Genomic DNA, 20,629 nt, shown 5'->3' with positions numbered 1-20,629 from the left:
TGGCTCAGTAGTAAAGAATCACCTGCCAGTGCAGGAGATCTGGGTTCAATCCATGGGGCAGGAAGATTCCCTGGAAGAGTAAATGGCAACTCGCGGCCATATTCATGCCTGGGAAATCCAAGCACAGAGGAGTCTGGCAGGCTACAGTCCAGAGGGTTGCAGAGTCACACGCGATTTAGTGACTGACTGTGCATGTGTGCAACCTGTTAATTTTTTCAATGAAAATCAAATTCTACATGTGCTGTTTTACACCTTGCTTTTTAAAAAAAAAGTTTTACTGGAACATATTTTATATATCATAAAATCTACCCAATATAAGTGTGCGAGTCATTGATTTTTAATAACTTTACTGAATGGTGCAGCCATTATCAATTTTAGAACATGTTTATCCTCCCAGGGATTAGATTATGCCCGCTTAACAGTTAATGCTCTTTTCTACCCTCAACTCTGTAGATTTGCCTGTTCTTACATTTTGTATAAACGGAATCATACAATATATAGTCTCTTGTGTCTGGCTTTCACTTAGTAAGTGTTTATGAGGTTAATCCATAAGGGCTTATGTGTCAGTGTTTGTTACTTTTTATTGCTGATTTGTATTCCATTGTGTGATGCTACCTCATTTTGTCTCTCTATTCATCAATTTGAGACATTTAGGTTGTTCCCAACATTAGATTATTTTTGCTTTTATGAATAATAGCATCATGCTTTTTTTTTCTCACTTACGTATATCTGGGCAGATTTAAGAGATTAATACTAAAAATTCGACTGCAAGTTTTTAATGCAATTAAAAAACACTATATTTCATTGTAGGATATGCTATCGTTTGTTTAACCAGTAATGTTAATGGATGTTTTTGAGTCCTGTTTTTTCACAATTATAAACAGAACTGCAGTGAATATTTTTCCACATTTATCTTTGTATGTGTGTTTTTGCGGTATAGATTTCTAACTGTGGAATTGCTGGACAAAGGGTATGAAAACGTCCAGTTTTAGTGAAATACTGAAGACCAGAAAACACCTTTAGTTATAATTCTACTTGATGATAAAACTGTTGTCTATTTGCTTGTACATTTGTGTATTTGTAGTTAGCTAAGAAAAAGCAAGCTCAGCTTGGCTTGAGTTAACAGAATATGTTAAGATAAATTTTTTTGTGTGTCGAAAAAAACATATCACCAAAGGGAAACGGTGCTCGATGGGGATAAATTAGGAGTTTGGGATTAACATGTACATACTACTGCATATAAAATAATCAACAGGGACCTACTGTATAGCACTGGGAACTTTATTCAGTGTTCTGTAATAACCTATATGGGAAAATAACCTGAAAAAGAATGTGTATATGTGTGTGTGTAACTGAGTCACTTTGCTGTACACCTGAAACTAACACAGCATTGTAAATCAATTATACCCCAACATAAAAGAAAAACGAATTTAAAGGAAATGATAGGAACATATCCACTTCAAGGTCTAAGATGATAAAATGGATATGTAATTCAGAAATATTTCCTGTTATTTTACTTGTCTTTGAATTAGAATAAAAACATTGGCAGCTATTAAAAGATGAATTAGAACTTGCATGGAAGTACTTGTAGTTTTAAGAAAACTGGTTAATCTCAAATGGTGACAGAATTATGAGTTAGGATTGCTAGTTTCAAGAGTAGTCTTCCCCATCTCCCCAGAATTTCCAGTTGTTTTTTCAGGTGAAGATACTGAAGCCACATGTGTCTAGACATGAGCTCCAGTGCTCTGTCTCCCACTGTATTTTTCACCTGTATATAGATATGTGTATGCTTAATACACTGTCGTTTCTTATCAAAAACTATAAAGTTGGTTTTGATAAGGTAATAGTAGGCTTGGGTTCTTTTTTGGTACTTACCTTTGAACATTTTTCTTTAAGATAATGTATATTTGTGTGTGTGTGTGTGTGTGTGTGTGTGTGTGGAGATAGAGCCATTTGAAAGTATTACAATTTTTGCTTAGTTTTAACAAAGAAAAGTTAATGATCCATTAAGTATTTGTGTTAACAGGTTTGTGAAATTAAGAAAACAGTGCCTAGAATCGGGCGTTTTTACATTTAGAACGTCAAATGAGTGAGTGGGCTTCCCAGGTGGCTCGGTGGGTAAAGAACCTGCCTGCAATGCAAGAGAAACCAGAGATATGGGTTCAGTTCCTGGGTGGGGAAGATACCCTGAAGGAGAGCAAGGCAACCCACTCCAGTATTCTTGCCTGGAGAGTCCTGTGGACTGAGGAGCCTGGTGGTCTGTAGTCCATAGGTTGCAAAGAGTTGGACACGACTGAACACAGCATAGCACCAGCTTCTTTCTATTTTGAATATGCATAATGAATATGCATAACACACATTGGGAACCTGACTTAGAATTATGTGCCAGTGAAAACTGGTAGTTGTCAGGGAAGAATTTTGGGGACTGAGAGCTCCCGACTATGGATTTTATGATTTTAGATTTCAGATTTGTTTTTCTTTCAGGGTTCATGACTATATTATGGGAGTTGGTGGATAGTTTAATTATTTGTAGTTTCTGCAGTATATTCAAGTAATGGAATAAATCCCTTGGAGATTTCAGGTCCTTGATTATTTTGTCTGTAATTTTATTTACTAATCTTCATGTTGTTTTTTTTGCTTGCTATAGACTAGAGATAATGGTTACCTCAGAGAATATTTTGGCTGGAATAAATTTGCATGAAAAACCCAGAGAAAGTAAAGAACTCAAGTTAGATCATAGTTTATTTTAAACATGAAAAATTATAGAAGCAAAAATGGATGTGTTTAGATTTATAGGAGAACTGGAGAAGGAAATGGCACCCCACTCCACTACTCTTGCCTGGAAAATCCCATGGATGGAGGAGCCTAATAGGCTGCAGTCCATGGGTTCGCACAGAGTCAGACACGACTGAAGCAACTTAGTAGCAGCAGCAGCAGCAGCAGCAGCAGATTTATAGGAGACTCTTAGTTTTATATCCTTGATAAAATGGAAATGGATGTTCAGTATGCTAGGGATACTATTTGTATTATCTCATTTACATATATTTTAATTTTTTGTATGTGTAACAGTCTGGTTACTTGCTATACTAGCTGACAGGTTTATTAGGAATCACTTCAACGTAGCCGGAAGTTTCTATAATATGTTTCCTGTTTTTGTTGAACTGTGGAAAACTAAGTCTCAGATTGCATAATACTTTTGCTTTTGGCATTGCTTTCTATTTCCAACAAATACGTTCAGTTCTTTTTATTATCACTAAGTGAAGTGAAGTTGCTCAGTCGTGTCCGATTCTTTGCAACCACATGGACTGTAGCCTACCAGACTCTTCCTTCCATGGGATTTTCCAGGCAGGAATACTGGAGTGGGTTGCCATTTCCTTCTCCAGAGATCTTCCCGACCCAGGGACTTAATCACTAAAGAAAAACTAAAACTGCTGATTGTAAAAAGAGTTGTTGAACTTAGTTTTTTTTTTGAACTTAGTTTATACTCTTTCATTTCACCCATAAAATTTGTTTCTAATGTTTTCTTTGTTATTACTTGCTAATTTAAATCTGTATTGGATTAAATGGCTCTAAGATTTTCTAGGGTTGTACAGTTATCTGGTTCTGTTGATTTTCCATTAGTTGAGGTCATGGGGTTGCAAAGAGTCAGACACAACTGAGCGACTTAACACACAGCCTATAGTCTGCTACTGCTCTTTTATTAAGACTTTACCTCCTTTCTGATATCTCAAGTTAAATTTACTGAGAGACTTACGTTAGCGATTATAAAGTGTTCTGTGGTGTTTAGTGCTTATGTGATTAGTAAATGCTGTTTTGACTCAAAAATCAAGATTTAGTTATTTTAAAGTATAGACTCGGAGTTAAAAAATCAGGAATCCCTCAATATAGGTAAAGGGATTGACATGGGATTTGGTAATGGTCCATGTTTATCTTTCCTAAATTCAGTTCAGTTCAGTTCTGTTGCTCAGTTGTGTCCAACTCTTTGTGACCCCATGCACTACAGCACGCCAGGCTTCCCTGTCCATCACCAACTCCCGGAGCTTGCTCAAACTCATGCCCATTGAGTCGGTGATGCCATCCAACCATCTCATCCTCTGTCGTCCCCTTCTCATCCTGCCTTCAATCTTTCCAAGCATCTGGGTCTTTTCTAATGAGTCAGCATCAGGTGGCAAAAGTACTGGAGTTTCAGCTTCATCATCAGTCCTCCAATGAATATTCAGGATTGATTTCCTTTAGGATTGACTGGTTTGAGTCCAAGGGACTCTCAAGAATCTTCTCCAACACCACAGTTCAAAAGCATCAGTTCTTCAGCCCTCAGGTTTTTTTATGGTCCAACTCTCACATCCATATATGACTACTGGAAAAACCATTGCTTTGACTATGCAGACCTCTGTCGGCAAAGTAATATCTCTGCTTTTTAATATACTGTCTAGGTTGGTCATAGCTTTTCTTCCAAGGAGCAAGCCTCTTTTAATTTCATGGCTGCAGTCACCATCTGCAGTGATTTTGGACCCCAAGAAAATAAAGTCCTAAATTACACTGCATTTATTTTTTTAAATTTCAAATGTGTTTCATTAATATATCCTTAATAGTGATTATAGAGTGTGTATATGTATGTTGTGTATATATGTGTATATAATGTACACTTTATCAAAGCCTATAGTATTCCTTTGATACAGTTTAAAATTATACAGTGAGGAGCAATGCTTAACTTAAGGAAAACAGTTCATTTGAACATTGAAATTGCATGTTAATTATGCTTAAGTAATTTTGATCTGTTCTTTTGTTAAACTAAAAATCTTTTTAAATTTTAGGGGGAAAAAAATAGTGGCTTTGATGTCCTTTACCATAATATGAAACATGGACAGATATCGACAAAAGAACTAGCAGATTTTGTAAGAGAAAGGTATGTATTTTTTAATAAGTCATTTAATAATTCATTATTGAGAAACATTTCAGAATATGAATAATTGAGAAAAATTTTAGTTGGATTTGAATAAAAGTAATCAACTACTCTTTTAAAAAGTATACTCTTTACACTTTAAAGTAGTGGTTCTCTGTCATCTATACATTGCGGCCTAAGTAGTGGTTCTCAGTGGCATTGATCTGGTTTGCAGATCACTGCTTGAGAATATTATCTATGTATTTTTTATTAAATATGCTAGCAAGGTGATAAAACAGGAATTTTGTAGGGTAAGAATTACTGTTTCTTTAAACAAGTGTGTCATTAAACATACTAAAATAACTTGAAAAGACTTAAATTTTCTGAATTTGATATTTAGCTATATATAGTTTTATGACTTATTTTTTAAAATCCTTAATTATGTGTTTTTAATTGTGCAAATTTACAAAACATATAGTTTTCTTTAATACTCTTAGAATATAATAGTCAATTAAAAACTATTAGTATCAGCATAATTTAATTTGATTAAGGCTATTTTGTGGCTGGTCCCACTTGGTAATTTTTATGTGAACACATTTAAAATATTTTCCTTGCTAATATAGGGATATGTTGCCTTTAGATACAATATGCCATTCATTTATTCTTTCCATATATATCCCACATCTGCTGTGTGTTGGGGATTGTGGCGATAAGGATTCAGCTTCTGCCTTCTTGGAGTTTATCAACTTGTAGGAACTGAGGAACTAGGTAACGTTAGAAAAATCCTCTTTGACTTCCAGCTTTCTGCTGCAGTTGAAAGGGGGACCATAAGCCCTAAGTGCTGTGGATAAAGTTGTCCCTTACTGACACACTTTCCATCACTGGAAAGAGTAAAAGGAAAGACAGTGGAACTCTGCATCCCTGGCCCTTCCTCTAGCCTCCTTCTCGACCAACACTCCCATCACTACTGTAATTATCTACCTTGCGACCAACAGGGCAGTCGTGATTACGCCTTTTAGTCCTGTTTGTGTCAGTTACTATAAGAAGTCCAGGACTCCTGGGTCACCCTTCTTTGTTCAGAATCTGACTGCTGCTACTTTATTTTTCTCCACAGCACTTAATAGCCACCTGATATGAGTGATATTTTACTTATTTAGCCTGTCTCTCCCCACTAGAATATAAACCCCACGAGAACAGGGTTTTGTTTTCTTTTTGTTTTTTTCCTTTTTTTCTTATTCATCGTCCTGCACTTAGGGTAGAGCTTGGCCCTTGGTAGGCCCTCAGGAAACATTTTTTGATAGAATGAATCTCTAACAGCACTGTCCTGATCCAAGCTATCACCATTGTTGCCTGGACTGGAGCAGTAGTGCCTAACTGTCCTGTCTGCATTCATGATTATTCTCCTGCAGTTTATTCTCTGTACTGCAATTGGAGGTTTCTTTTTCAGACTACAGTTTGAAAGTTCAAAGTGAAGTCTTTCAAAGTTGAAGTTTCAGCTTCTTTTGAAACCACTTCAGAGGTTTCCCATTGCTCTTAAGAGGCCTACATAGTATGACCCCAAATTGCCTTTCAAACTTAAGCTCACACCAGACTTATGTTTATTTAGACTCCTTTTTCCTCTCTAGAAACATTGGCTATTTTGTTGACAGGCTTTTATCAGTCGAATTTTATACATGCTTCAGTTCAGTTCAGTCAGTCAGTTCAGTCACTTAGTCGTGTCCGACTCTTTGCGACCCCATGAATCACAGCATGCCAGGCCTCCCTGTCCATCACCAACTCCCAGAGTTCACTCAGACTCACGTCCATCGAGTCAGTGATGCCATCCAGCCTCATCCCCTTCTCCTCCTGTCCCCAATCCCTCCCAGCATCAGAGTCTTTTCCAATGAGTCAACCCTTCGCATGAGGTGGCCAAAGTACTGGAGTTTCAGCTTTAGCATCATTCCTTGCAAAGAAATCCCAGGGCTGATCTCCTTCAGAATGGACTGGTTGGATCTCCTTGCAGTCCAAGGGACTCTCAAGAGTCTTCTCCAACACCACAGTTCAAAAGCATCAATTCTTTGGCGCTCAGCCTTCTTCATAGTCCAACTCTCACATCCATACATGACCACTGGAAAAACCATAGCCTTGATTAGACGGACCTTTGTTGGCAAAGTAATGTCTCTGCTTTTGAATATGCTATCTAGGTTGGTCATAACTTTCCTTCCAAGGAGTAAGCGTCTTTTAATTTCATGGCTGCAGTCACCATCTGCAGTGATTTTGGAGCCCAGAAAAATAGTCTGACACTGTTTCCACTGTTTCCCCATCTATGTCCCATGAAGTGGATGGGACCAGATGCCATGATCTTCGTTTTCTGAATGTTGAGCTTTAGGCCAACTTTTTCACTCTCCTCTTTCATCTTCATCAAGAGGCTTTTTAGTTCCTCTTCATTTCACTTATACATGCTTCACTTATACATGCTTAGTCCTTATTTGTACGTATTGACCTTAGAGGTCAGCAATGTATTAATGCTCACCTTTCCAGGAATGCCTTTCCTAATCTCTTTGACTAGGTCAAAATCACCTTTTATAATCTCTCTCAAGATCACATATCTCTTTGTAGTATTTATAAAATGTTGTAATTTCTTATTTTTGTTATTTGTTTCTATGTTCTCCTATAAGGGAAACAGTATACAACATTCTGTTGTATCCCAGTGCCTAGCAGAGAGCCTGAAACAATTGGATACTCATATTTCTTGAAGGAGTGAATGAGAAAGAAAAGAAGAAAAGATATACACACAAACATATGATGTGCACTAAAAATTTGCGTGTGTGTGTGCGCTAAGTCACTTCAGTTGTGTCTGACTCTTTGCGACCCTATGTACTTAATAGTGTCTTTGCGAGCCTGCCCGGTTCCTCTGTCCATGGGGTTCTCCCAGCAAGAATACTGGAGTGTGTTAGTATGCCCTCCTCCAGAGGTCTTCCCGACCCAGGGATTGAACCTGCCTTTTTTACATCTCCTGCACTGGCAGGCGAGTTCTTTACCACTAGTGCCACCTGGGAAGCCCCAGGATTTGCATACGCTGTCTCATTTAACTGTCGAAACCCGCCTAAGTCTCATTTTATAGATAAGAAAACTGGGGCCCAGAAAGGTTAACTAACTTCTTAAGCTAGTCATTCAGACTTATTTCTTTCATACCCTTGTAATTCTTTCCTGCCCTCCTCCATGCTTCCTTCCTTTCTCTTTCCTTTCTCCTTTGCTCCTTTCTTTCTTCCCTCTCTCCCTTCCTCCCTGCCTACAGCTCTTTTGAGGTATAATTGACACACAATATAGTGCGTATATTTAAAGCATAGAGTTTGATACATTTTGACATATACATACACTCATGACCATCACCACAATCAAGATAGTGAACTTATTTATCTTTCCTTGGTAATTCCTTCCTTCTCTCCCCACCCCCCATCCATAAGCTAATACTAGTTTGCTTTTGATACTTAGGTTAGTTTGCATTTTCTATTATTTTATCTGAATGGAATCATGCAGGATATACTTAGTTGTCCAGTGCTTTCACTCAGTATAATTATTTTGAGATTGGTCCATGTTGTTGCATGCGTCACTAATTTATTCTTTGCTATTGAGTAGTGTTCCGTTTATGAATATATGGTAATTTTATCTGTCAAAGGAAGTAAGTTATACCTATTTTTTGAACTTTGAATTAATTCTATAGTAGGTATTTTTTCTGACTTCTGTTATTCAGCACTGTTGTGAGATTCATTTGTGTTGAATTTACTTATAATGCTGTTTAATATCAAATTATGTAAATATACTGAATGTATTTATCTATTACTGTTGACAGACATTTGGGATGTTTCCAGGTTTTTACTGTTACAAGTAATACTGCTTTGAATATTCTTGAACATGTGTCTCAGTGTATGTATATTTATATCAGTTAATTACCCTGGAGTAGAATTGGAACAGGATTCCATGGACAGAGGAGCCTGGTGGGCTGCACCCCATGGGGTCACAAAGAGTAGGACATGACTGAGCGACTAACGCTTTCAATTTCACTTTGATTTACCCTGGAGTAGAATTGCTGAGTCTTAGAGTATATGTATGTTCAACTCTAGTAGATAATGCCAAAGAATTTTCCAAGGTGGTTGTACCAATTTACAGCAGCAGCGGCCTTGTTGGAGAGTTCCAGCTGCTCCATGTCCTCAACAACACTTGGTTTTATTTATCCTTTTATTTGAGGCATACTGATAAGTAGTACTCATTGTGGCTTTAACTTGTATGTCCCTGATGAATAATGAGATTGAACATCCTTTCATATATAATTGGCATCTTTTCTTTAATGAAGTATCTGTTCATCTTTTGCCTATTTTTCTGGTTTTTCTTTCCTTTTAAAAAATACATTGAAAAAAATTTCTTTATATATTCTAGATAAAAGCAATTTGTCAGTTATTTGTTGCAGATTTATGTAAACATGCTTGAGTTTTATATTTTGATTTTTATGTCCAGCAGCCTGGAAGTTCTTACTTATTCTGGTAATTTTATTTATCTGTAGATTCTTTCAGATTTTCTGTGTGTTCAGTCATCTTGTGAAAATGACAGTTTTACCTCTCCCTTTTTAATCTGTATATATTTTATTTGATTTCTTATTGCACTGGCATACATCTCCAGTGTAATGCTGAACAGAGATGGTGATGAGAGGTGTCCCAGTCTTGTTTCCAGTCCCACATCCCACTCTTAAATAAATTCATTCCAGTTCTTTTCCCTTCTGTTTATCAGATTGTGGAAATTCTACATATTGTTTTGTAAGGCTTTTGTTTTCCTTTTCAAGAAAATCATGAATGGATGTTTTCTTTGTTTTTTATTTCTTCTGTTAATCTGAATTACATTGAATTTTGAACTTTCCAGTCCTGATATAAGTCAAATTTAGTGAAGATGTATTAATCATTTTTACACATTAGTAGAGCTGTTTGCTGCTATTTTATTTTGTATTTTTGCATCTATATTTATGAGTGAGATTGACTTGAAAATTTCTCTAAATGTCCTTTTTCGGTTTTGCTAATCAGGGTTTGTTGGCATCATAAAATGAGTTGGGGTATATTCCCTGTTTTTCTATTCTCTGGAAAAAATTTGTGGAAGATTATAGTTTCTTCCTTATGTGTTTTATAGAATTTGCTGGTAAAACCACGTGGGCTTGAAATTGTCTTTGTAGGAAAGTTTTAAATTATGTATTTAATTTTTTAAATAGTTATAGGACTATTCAGATACTGAGTTTGATAAGTTGTATTTTAAGGAGTTTTCCGTTATGTAAATTTTCAAATATATTGGCAAAAAGTTTTTCTTAATATTCTTTAGAGAACTTTTAAAATTGTCTACAGGATCTGTACTGACGTCTTACTTTTTATTCCTGATACTGGTTATTTGTGTCTTCTCCCTTTTTTCATGATCAATCTCATTGGATGTTTGTTGGTTTTAATAGTTTTTATGAAGAACCAGATATTAACTTTGTTGATCTCTATTTATATATGTATTTTCTGTTTTGTTAACTTTTATTCTTTATTTCCTTAAACTTTGTGTTCAATTTGCTGTTCTGTTGCTAAATTTTGGGGGATGGATGCTTAACTTAATAATTTTCAACTTTTTTCTTTTCTGATATATTCATTTAACTCTATGTTCCCTCAAGCCTTGCTTTTGTTGTACTCCATTATTTTTGAGATACAGGATTTTCATTGTACTTTGTTTAAATATATTTTTAAAGTTTCATTGTGTTTTCTTGTTTTCCTCTTTGGGTTATTCAGAAGTGTATTTCTTAATTTCCAAATATGTGTTCATTTTTAAAGGTATATTTTTTTCTTTTTTTCAAGCTTAATTGCACTGTGGTTAGAGAACATACTCTATATGATTTAAGTGTTTTGGAATTTGTTGACACTTGATTTATGACCAGGATAGAGTCAATTTTAGTAAATATTTTTACCTACCTGAAAGTATTTTGCATTTGTTGGATATCAAGTTCTCTATATATTATGGTAAATTTGTGAATTCTGCTGTTCCAATTCTAATATATTCTCATTGTTTTTTGTTTTTTTTTTTAATCCTGCTCATTTTATCAGTTTCTGAAAGAGCTGTTTTGAAAACCTTATATGTAGATTATGAATGTTCATCTATGTAATTCTGCCACTTTTTGCTTTGTATATTTGGGCCATATGGATAGAAATTTAGAACTAGTACATCTTCAGGTAAATTGAACTTTTAAAAAAAATCCATTCTAAAGTATCCTATTGTATCTCTAGCAGTGTTTTTTGTGTTGAAGTCTTTATTTAGTTTCATCTTTTTGCATTTAGATAGTATTTGCATTATACTTGTACTTTTTTTCTTCCCTGTATTGTTGTGGTGTAAATCTGTTTCTTGTTTGTTTTTAAAGCCATTTTCACAATCTTTATTCTTTATTTGGATCATTTAGTCCTTTACATCAGTGTATTTCCAGATATATTTAGGCTCAAATCTGTTGTGTCAGAGGCTGTCAAACTTTCTGTAAAAAGGCTTTTTTGTGTGATTTGGTGTCTGTCTCAGCTATTTAGCTCTAGTGTTTTTGTTGTTGTTCTAATGTGTTTATTTATTTGGCTGCACTGGGTTTTAGTTGTGGCATGTGGGATCTAGTTTGCTCACCAGGGATCCAGCCCAGGCGCCCTGCATTGGGAGCTCAAGAGTCTTAGCCACTGGACCACCTGGGAAGTCCCTCTGTTCTTTAATACAAAAGCAGCTATGACCAACATGTAAAAATGAGATCTGCTTTATAACAATTCAGTAGTACTGGTATGGAATAGACAGAACAAACCTGGCCATGGGTTAACCATGCTGAAGCACAGAGATTGCAACATGGAAGTTCACTATATTAAGATCCTAGCGTCTTGAGTAAGCTTTATACATGTTTGAAAGTGTTCATAATAAAAGGTTTTTTAAATGAAGACAAATTAAAGATATGACCAACTAACAAAAACTGAGAATTTATCACCAGAAAATCCACATTAAGAGGAATTAAAAGATATTTTTTAAAAAGAAGAAAAGCGATCCAGGACAAAAGCATCACAGGAAAAGTAAAATAATTTAAATCTAAAAAATGACTATACAAAACATATAAAAAACATAACCACCTGGATTCAACAAATAAACTAGACATTAAAAATATTTAATCATCATTAATTTTGTTAGCTGGGTAATATTATTGTCCTCTAAATCATTAGCTGTTAGAGATACATAAGTGTCTATGGACAGGTAATAATTTGATGTCCGAGAACTGTTTTAAACAAGACTGTGAAAATACTAAAAACTGTTGAAACTATATTACAGTTCATTCAGTTCAGTTGCTCAGTTGTGTCTGACTCTTTGCAACCCACCGAAGTGCAGCACGCCCGGCCTCCCTATCACCAACTCCCGGAGTTGACTCAAACTCACTTCCATCGAGTCGGTGATGCCATCCAGCCATCTCATCCTCTGTTGTCCTCTTCTCCTCCTGCCCCCAATCCCTCCCAGCATCAGAGTCTTTTCCAATGAGTCAACTCTTCACATGAGGTGGCCAGAGTATTGGAGTTTCAGCTTTAGCACCATTCCTTCCAAAGAACAACCAGGACTGATCTCCTTTAGGATGGACTGGTTGGATCTCCTTGCAATTCAAGGGACTCTCAAGAGTCTTCTCCAACACCACAGTTCAAAAGCATCAATTCTTCGGCACTCAGCTTTCTTCATAGTCCAACTCTCACATCCATACATGACTACTGGAAAAACCATAGCCTTGACTAGACGGACCTTTGTTGGCAAAGTAATGTCTCTGGTTTTTAATATGCTATCTAGGTTGGTCATAACTTTCCTTCCAAGGAGTAAGCGTCTTTTAATTTCATGGCTGCAGTCACCATCTGCAGTGATTTTGGAGCCCAGAAAAATAGTCTGACACTGTTTCCACTGTTTCCCCATCTATGTCCCATGAAGTGGATGGGACCAGATGCCATGATCTTCGTTTTCTGAATGTTGAGCTTTAGGCCAACTTTTTCACTCTCCACTTTCACTTTCATCAAGAGGCTTTTGAGTTCCTCTTCACTTTCTGCCATAAGGGTGGTGTCATCTGCATATCTGAGGTTATTGATATTTCTCCCAGCAATCTTGATTCCAGCTTGTGTTTCTTCCAGCCCAGTGTTTCTCATGATGTACTCTGCATAGAAGTTAAATAACAGGGTGACAATATACAGCCTTGATGTAATCCTTTTCTTATTTGGAACCAGTCTGTTGTTCCATGTCAAGTTCTAACTGTTGCTTCCTGACCTGCATACAGATTTCTCAAGAGGCAGGTCAGGTGGTCTAGTATTCCCATCTCTTTCAGAATTTTCCAAGGTTTATTGTGATCCACACAGTCAAAGGCTTTGGCATAGTCAATAAAGCAGAAATAGATGTTTTTCTGGAACTCTCTTGCTTTTTTGATGATCCAGCAGATGTTGGCAATTTGATCTCTGGTTCCTTTGCCTTTTCTCAAACTAGCTGGAACATCTGAAAGTTCACGGTTCACATATTGCTGAAGCCTGGCTTGGAGAATTTTGAGCGTTACTTTACTAATGTGTGAGATGAATGCAATTATGTGGTAGTTTGAGCATTCTTTGGCATTGCCTTTCTTTGGGATTGGAATGAAAACTGACCTTTCCAGTCCTGTGGCCACTGCTGAGTTTTCCAAATTTGCTGGCATATTGAGTGCAGCACTTTGATAGCATCATCTTTCAGGACTTGAAATAGCTCAACTGGAATTCCATCATCTCCACTAGTTTTGTTTGTAGCGATGCTTTCTAAGGCCCACTTGACTTCACATTCCAGGATGTGTGGCTCTAGGTGAGTGATCACACCATCGTGATTATCTTCGTCATGAAGATCTTTTTGTACAGTTCATTACTTAGTGGTTTATAATAAAAAGCTAAAGAAACACAACACAAAGATGGCATATAAGTGTACATTTCCACAATAAAAAGTGTTTTAAAAATAGAAAACTTTTAATTTCCGGAGTAAAAATTTAAACACACATACTCACTAATGGAATATAAAGCATAGAAGTCAGGAGGTGGTAGTGTTCTCAGGTTCCTTGGTTTTCAGGAAAATGATGAAAGTACCAATTATTACTAGAAATTAATACATCAAGGAAGTATGTTACAATCTCTAGGATAGCCATTAAAAAAAGGAGGCTTTCTAAGATGAGAGAAGAAAAAAATGTAATAGAATAAAATGTAGCAACTAGATAAAATTCAGTTCAATATTTTGATGAGACTACTTCATTGGCAATATGTATACTTGCATCAAAGACATATAATATTTTGTTTTTATCTCTTTCATGATGTTAGTAGCCATTGATGCTCATCACCTAGATCCATTATTTTATTAAGGGTTTACTTTCATTTGTATTTTTGCTGGGTATAGTATTCTAGTTGAAAGATTTTTTTTTGTAATTTTTTAGGAGCAGTTTTAGATTTACAACAAAATTGATAGCCAGGCTCCTCTGTCCATGGAATTCTCCAGGCAAGGATACTGGAGTGCATTTCCATTTCCTTCTCCAGGGGATCTTCCTTACTCAGGAATCAAACCTGGGTCTCCTGCATTGCAGGCAGATTCTTTACTGACTGAGCCACCAGGGAAGCTGAAATTGAAAGGAGGTTTTGTGTGTGTCCCCGTCCCCAGACACATAGCCTTTCCATTATCAACATTACTCATCAGAATGATACTTTTTTTTTTTTTTTTTACCAAGAATGAATCTACATTGATACATCACAATCATCCAGAATCCGTAGTTTACCTTGGGGTTCAATCTTGGTGTTACACATTCTGTGGGTTGGTCAATGTATGATGACATATACCCATCATTATAATATTCTGTGAGTATTTTCACTTGTCTAGAACCCTTGGTGTTCTGTTTTAATGTTTCCATAGTTTTGCCTTTTTGAGAATGTCATATTGTAGTTGATTCTTAAGTAGCACAGGGATTAGAGGTGCCAACCCTTTGTGTAGTTGAATATCATGTATATTTTTTACAGTGGACACTTCATATCTGCAATTTTGTATTCATAGATTAAAACCGTTGTGGATCATTCAGTAATCTGTGTATAAGTGGTCCCACACAGTTCACACCTGTGGTGCTCAAAGGTCAACTGTAGTTGGAATCAGACAGTGTGTAATAATAGCATTTTTAGGTTGGCTTTTTTCACTTAGTAATATGCTGAATGATATTCCACTGTCTGGATGTGAATTCATTATCCATTCTGTCTGTTCTACTGAAGGACAGACATCTTGGCTGCTTTTCAGTTATGAATAAACCTACTGTAACCATTCTTGTGTGTGAACTTAAGTTTTCAACTCCTCTGAGTATATAGCAAAGAATGCAATTGCTAGATTGTGAGGAAGAGTCTTGTGAAGTGGCTGTGTTATGTTGCGTTCTCACCAGCAGTGAAAGGGAATTTCTGTTGCTCCACATCCTTGCTGATGTCAGTGTTCTAGACTGTGGCCGTTCTAATAGATACATAGTCGTATCTTGTTTTAATTTACATTTCCCTGATGACATATGATGTAGAGCATCTTTTCATATGTTTGTCTGTCATCTCTATGTTATCTTTGATGAGGTGTCTCTTAAAGTTTTTGGCACATTTTTTAATCAGGTTGTTTTCTTACTGTTGAGCTTTAAGAGTCAACAATATATTTGGGATAACTTTTTTTTTTTTTTCTCATTCTTTTGTAAATAGTTTATCCCAGTCTGTGGCTTGTTTCCTTATTTTCTTGACATCTTTCATAGAGCTGGTTTTTATTTTAATGAAGTCCAGCTTATCAGTGAATTCTTTCATAGATTGTGTCTTTAGTGATTTATCTAAAAAGACATCACCATAGCCAATGTCACCTAAGTTTTCTCCTATGTTATTTTCCAGGAGTTTTATGGTTTTGCATTTTACTAGATTAAAAACAATTCTTCAAAGATTATTGCATTGTTTACTGTTCAGATGTTAGCTGTCAGTCTCATTATTGTTCCTTTGAGGGTAACATTTGATGGTGGGAAGGCTTTAGCTGCTTTTAGATGTTCTTTTTGTCTTTGATCTTCCCCAGTTTTACTATGCTGTGACTTATCTTTTTATTTTTATTAATGTGTACATATCTTTTTATTTGTCCTCTTAGGATTTGTTGGGCTAACTTGAACCTGTGGTTTGATAGCTTTTATCAGCTTTGGAAAATTCTTCAGCATTATCTCTTGTAGATATTTCTTCTGACCTGTTCTTACTTTCTTTACATGTCAGACATTTTTGCATTGTCCTTTGTCTTTTATTTTTCTTTTCTGTTTCCCAGTCTTGTGTTTCATTGAGCTTTTCTTTTTTTTTAATTAATTTTTGTTGGATTGTAGTTGATTTACAATATTGTATTAGTTTATGTTTCATTGAGCTTTAAACCAGAATAGATTCTTCTCACCTCTCTTTAGTTTACCAATTCTCACTACAGTATATTGGAGATTGGAAATGGCAGCCCACTCCAGTATTCTTGCCTGGAGAATCCCATGGACAGAGGAGCTTGGTGGATTTTAGTGCATGGGGTCACAAAGAGTCAAACACTCTGAGTGAGTGACTGAGTGACTAACACACACTACAGTGTATTAAATCTACAGTTTAACTACATCCTTTGAGATATTAATTTTGGTTATTGTGTTTTTCAGATATAGAATTTATATTTTTATAATGCATAAACTCATAAAGTCTGAGCTTTATAATATTAACATTTGCAACATCATTAAATTTGTTTCTTCTAATTGTTCATCTTATCTTGTTTCTTTATGTGCCTGGTGGTTGTTTGAATGTGTTTAAGACAACCATGCAGGGTCTAGTATCAGAGTTTGAAAAGATAAGAGTTTATGGTCACTTTGAGAGCTTGCCTACTTATGGTTCATCCTTAACTCCTTATGCTTACCCTTTGGGTCTCAATTCAAAGGATATGGATTTTCTCATGCTTCCCACCTGTGGCAAGTCTGAAGCTTACCTTGTGAGGCTTTGCTCCATTTCTCAGTCTTAGCTGCCTCTTCTAGATGCCCCCAGGGAAAAGCTGCCCTACATATCTGTCTCTCTCTCTGGATATCCTCCTCTTGGATCTTGGCTTACTGATTCTTAACTGGTCTTCAGTTCTCTGATGCCCTTTAAGCATACCCCCCACCTCTCCTACTTTTCTCCTTTCTCATTGGAAGGTTTTTAGATCAATTTGCTATTACTGGAAATTGAACTGTTTTTTCCTTGCTGTTTAACTTATTCACGGATATATTATTTCTGTATTAACTTTTAAAAAATTATTAAAGTACTACTCTTGTAATATAGTATATTAAAAAAATGCATAGAAGTTTAAAGGAGCAGGAAAAAAAACCACAGTGCTGTCAGTGAGAGGCAGTTACTATTAATAGTTCCTTTTTTTTAAAAGAGTTTTTGTGGGGTTGGGTTTGATGAAGAGTTTGGAGGTAAGCTTATTTTGGCTATTCTGAGTTTGAGGTGATTAAAATATCTAGGTAGAGTTATGCTTGAGGCATTTAGATATTAAACAGATGATTTGATTCAAGAACAGGGTGTTGATCTGGATTTGCACATTAAAAACAATGTTAGTTGAACCTATCAGAGTAAATAAATGGAAGGCAGTGGTAGTTGTAGACTTCCTCTGTTAAGGGTAGCGCAGATTGAGAAGGGATAGGGTAATTACGGGAGAGGTAAGATAGAACTTAACTTTTGTAGAGTTGGAAAGGCCAAGACAGTATCATATTTTTTATTTGTAAGTTATATGTCTATGGGAACATTTTTTTCTATTCCGTATTTAATGGCTTTGGTTCAGTTTTTTTAGCATAAAATTCTGTATGCTGAATAATAGTATGTAAAACAATATTATAGTGTGAAATATTAATTTGTTAGTGTTTTACATCTAATCACAGACCAGATTAAGAACTTGAAGTTCAGGATCTCAGACTTGCTAATAGTCTTGTGCAGATGACTGTCATCAATCTCGTATTCTAGTAAGTGTGCATAATCATGAAATCACAGTGTTAATAATAAAACTATGTTAAACACAAAAGATTTTCATACTGAATCAGTTTGTATGTATAGAGACAATATAGGAAGCAGTACTTTTGTTCTTCCTGTTCACATAACCATTGGTACTAAAGAAAAAAAAAGAGTGACTTTATACCGAAGTTTCTTGGTGACATACATTATTTTAGTTCTATACCAGACAAGTTCTTTAAATAGATGTGCACAAAGGGCATTTAAAGATAGACTAGAAATTCATGACCACATGCCTACTTATTTTTAACATATACTTTGAATTATCTGTTTATTTCTGCAGTTGTAATTATTTTGTATTTTTTGTGTTTGGTCATTAAACAAGAGCCCTTACAATATTAATATTTGATTTAACAGAGCTACAATAGAAGAGGCGTACTCCAGGTCAATGACGAAACTAGCAAAATCTGCAAGCAATTATTCACAACTTGGGTGAGTTAATTTCTTTGAACAGCTCTTTCAGTGTTGATTTAGCCGAAGTTTTTGAGAATAATAGATTTCCATTAAAGATGTAATAGTTCATAAATATAAAATATATAATTGTTTAAAATATGCCTATAGGAATATATTCTTGACTTAATAGAAAATACAGCTGAATTTGTTGAATCAGTTAATGCAAAATGAAACTTACTTTTCCCCCTTTAAAACTACATAGTCTTTCAGTAGTATAATTTTGGGATTATAAATGTTATGTGTTATGCACATTATTCTGGTTTTCTATAAGTTCATTTACATTCTGTTGAACAGTGGTCTTTAAAAACTCACTTAATATAAATTTTATTAAAATGATTAAAATGCATTAGAAATGTCAGTTAGGATTTTATAGACTACCTTTAAATTTTCCTTTTAAAAATATGTGCTCAGGAAATGTTTTCTTTGAAAATGAATATTATTAATAAGAATATATTTTAAATGAGGTATACTTATAGCCATAACAACTCTGGAAAGAGTAATTGTATAATTTGAATAATAACAAGTCTGGAAGGAATACTTAGTCTGACTTATCTAAAATTGGGGGAGATATATTTTAACTAAGATGTTAAAATAGTCTTATATTTACTTAGTGTAAAGATTTTTACAGTGATACTCAGTAAAAGATTCCTCTTCATCTGGGATTCTGATGAATCTATGATTCCCCTGAAATTTTATATAAGATTTTGTGTAGGTGTTAATCCATACTTCTGATGAAGGGGTGTATACCAGTTATCAGATTCACATATGGTTCTTATGATCTAAAAAGCTGGTTAAGAATGACTATTTTATGAAAGTATTCTCTAGTGTAATTGGACGAGTTTAAACAGAAGTCTTCCTAGTTTGTAGCCCAGATAAAGGGGGGTAGGGCTCTTAGTTCATCTCAGGGCGGTGACACTGTCCTCTATGTAAGTGCTACAGCCGCAGCCAAGAGGCTCTTCTACAGTTCTGTTTTCACCTGGAGGAGAGTGGAGACTGGTAGCTGATGGCTGTGTTTGTTTTTTCCTCCCAGTTGTTCTGCAATTATTGGTTCCTTCCATGCAACTTCGTTCTTCCTTCTTTTTCCCTCTCTCTCCTCACTTTTTTCACATCCTCCTCTTTTTAACTCCTCCAGGTAGACTTTGCCTCTTCTAAACATAATTTCTTCTTTATTGACTACAGTAGAAGGGCCACAGAATAACTGCAATAATAGAAACTAGCTTTAACGAATTGGCTTTTTTTTTTAACATATATATAACAAATTATTTTCTTTCATACGCTAACTCTTTTAGGTTTCCAGTATGATTGATATTTTAGAAATAATATTTTAAAACAATTTTTATTGGAATATAGTTGATTTACAGTGTTGTGTTAATTTCAGTTGTACAGCAAAGTGAATCAGTTATCCGTGTGTGTGTGTGTGTGTGTATGTATACACACACACACCCAGTCTTTTTAAAATTTCTTTTCCCATACAGGTCATTATAGAGTACTGAGTAGAGTTCCTGTGCTTTGCATATAGCATAGGTGCTTATCAGTTATCTATTTTATATATAGTAGTCTCCCAGTTTATCCTCCCCCACCCCTTGGTAACCATAAGTTTGTTTGTTTTCTACATCTGTGACTCTACTTCTGTTTTTTGTTTGTTTTTTTAAGATTCTTTTCCCATGTAGGCCATTAACAGAGTATTGAGTAGAGTTCCCTGTGATATACAATAGGTTATTGTTAGGTATATTTTATACATAGTGGTTTGTATCTGTCACTCCCTGTCTCACAATTTATCCCTCCTCCCCCTTTTCCCGGTCACCATAAGTTTGTTTTCCACATCTATGACTACTTCTGTTTTGTAAATAAGTTCATTTATGCCGTCCTTTGTTTTAGGTTCCACACATGAGTAATATTGTATGATATTTGTCTTAGTTCACTGAACATGAGGCCATAGTTTTAATCTAGGAAATTCTACCTTATTTTTGTTACCAGGTGGGAGGTAGGAAAAAACACGTGTTTCCTAATAAAGTTGTCAGTAACTTTCCTAATAAAGTTGTCAGTTCTGTCTTTGAAATGTATGTCTTTCATGAATAATAGATGTTATTTCATTTTTTCTGTTAGTGTTGTTACTTAAGATTATAAAGATTTTAAATATTACTGAAATTGAATTTTATCTTTCTGAATTTAATTTCATTTAAACATATTTTGGATTCATTAGCTTCATTTCTTAGTGCTT

The 20,629-nt window shown here is 35.3% G+C and overlaps 1 protein-coding gene across 1 annotated transcript in view; it reads left to right on the top strand.

The window, feature by feature from the left end:
* FCHO2 (FCH and mu domain containing endocytic adaptor 2) overlaps positions 1–20,629 on the top strand; it is a 123,745-nt gene that overhangs the window by 14,143 nt on the left and 88,973 nt on the right. The window contains exons 2-3 of the mRNA XM_055555213.1: positions 4,815–4,906; positions 18,313–18,387. Coding sequence (XP_055411188.1) covers positions 4,815–4,906; positions 18,313–18,387 — 167 coding nt within the window. The remainder of the gene's footprint in view (positions 1–4,814; positions 4,907–18,312; positions 18,388–20,629) is intronic.

This window comes from Bubalus kerabau, chromosome 18 (assembly GCF_029407905.1).
Source record: "Bubalus kerabau isolate K-KA32 ecotype Philippines breed swamp buffalo chromosome 18, PCC_UOA_SB_1v2, whole genome shotgun sequence".
NCBI lineage: Eukaryota > Metazoa > Chordata > Mammalia > Artiodactyla > Bovidae > Bubalus > Bubalus kerabau.
The sequence above is the reverse complement of the archived record's forward strand: the minus strand, read 5'-3'. Positions and strand labels throughout refer to the sequence as shown.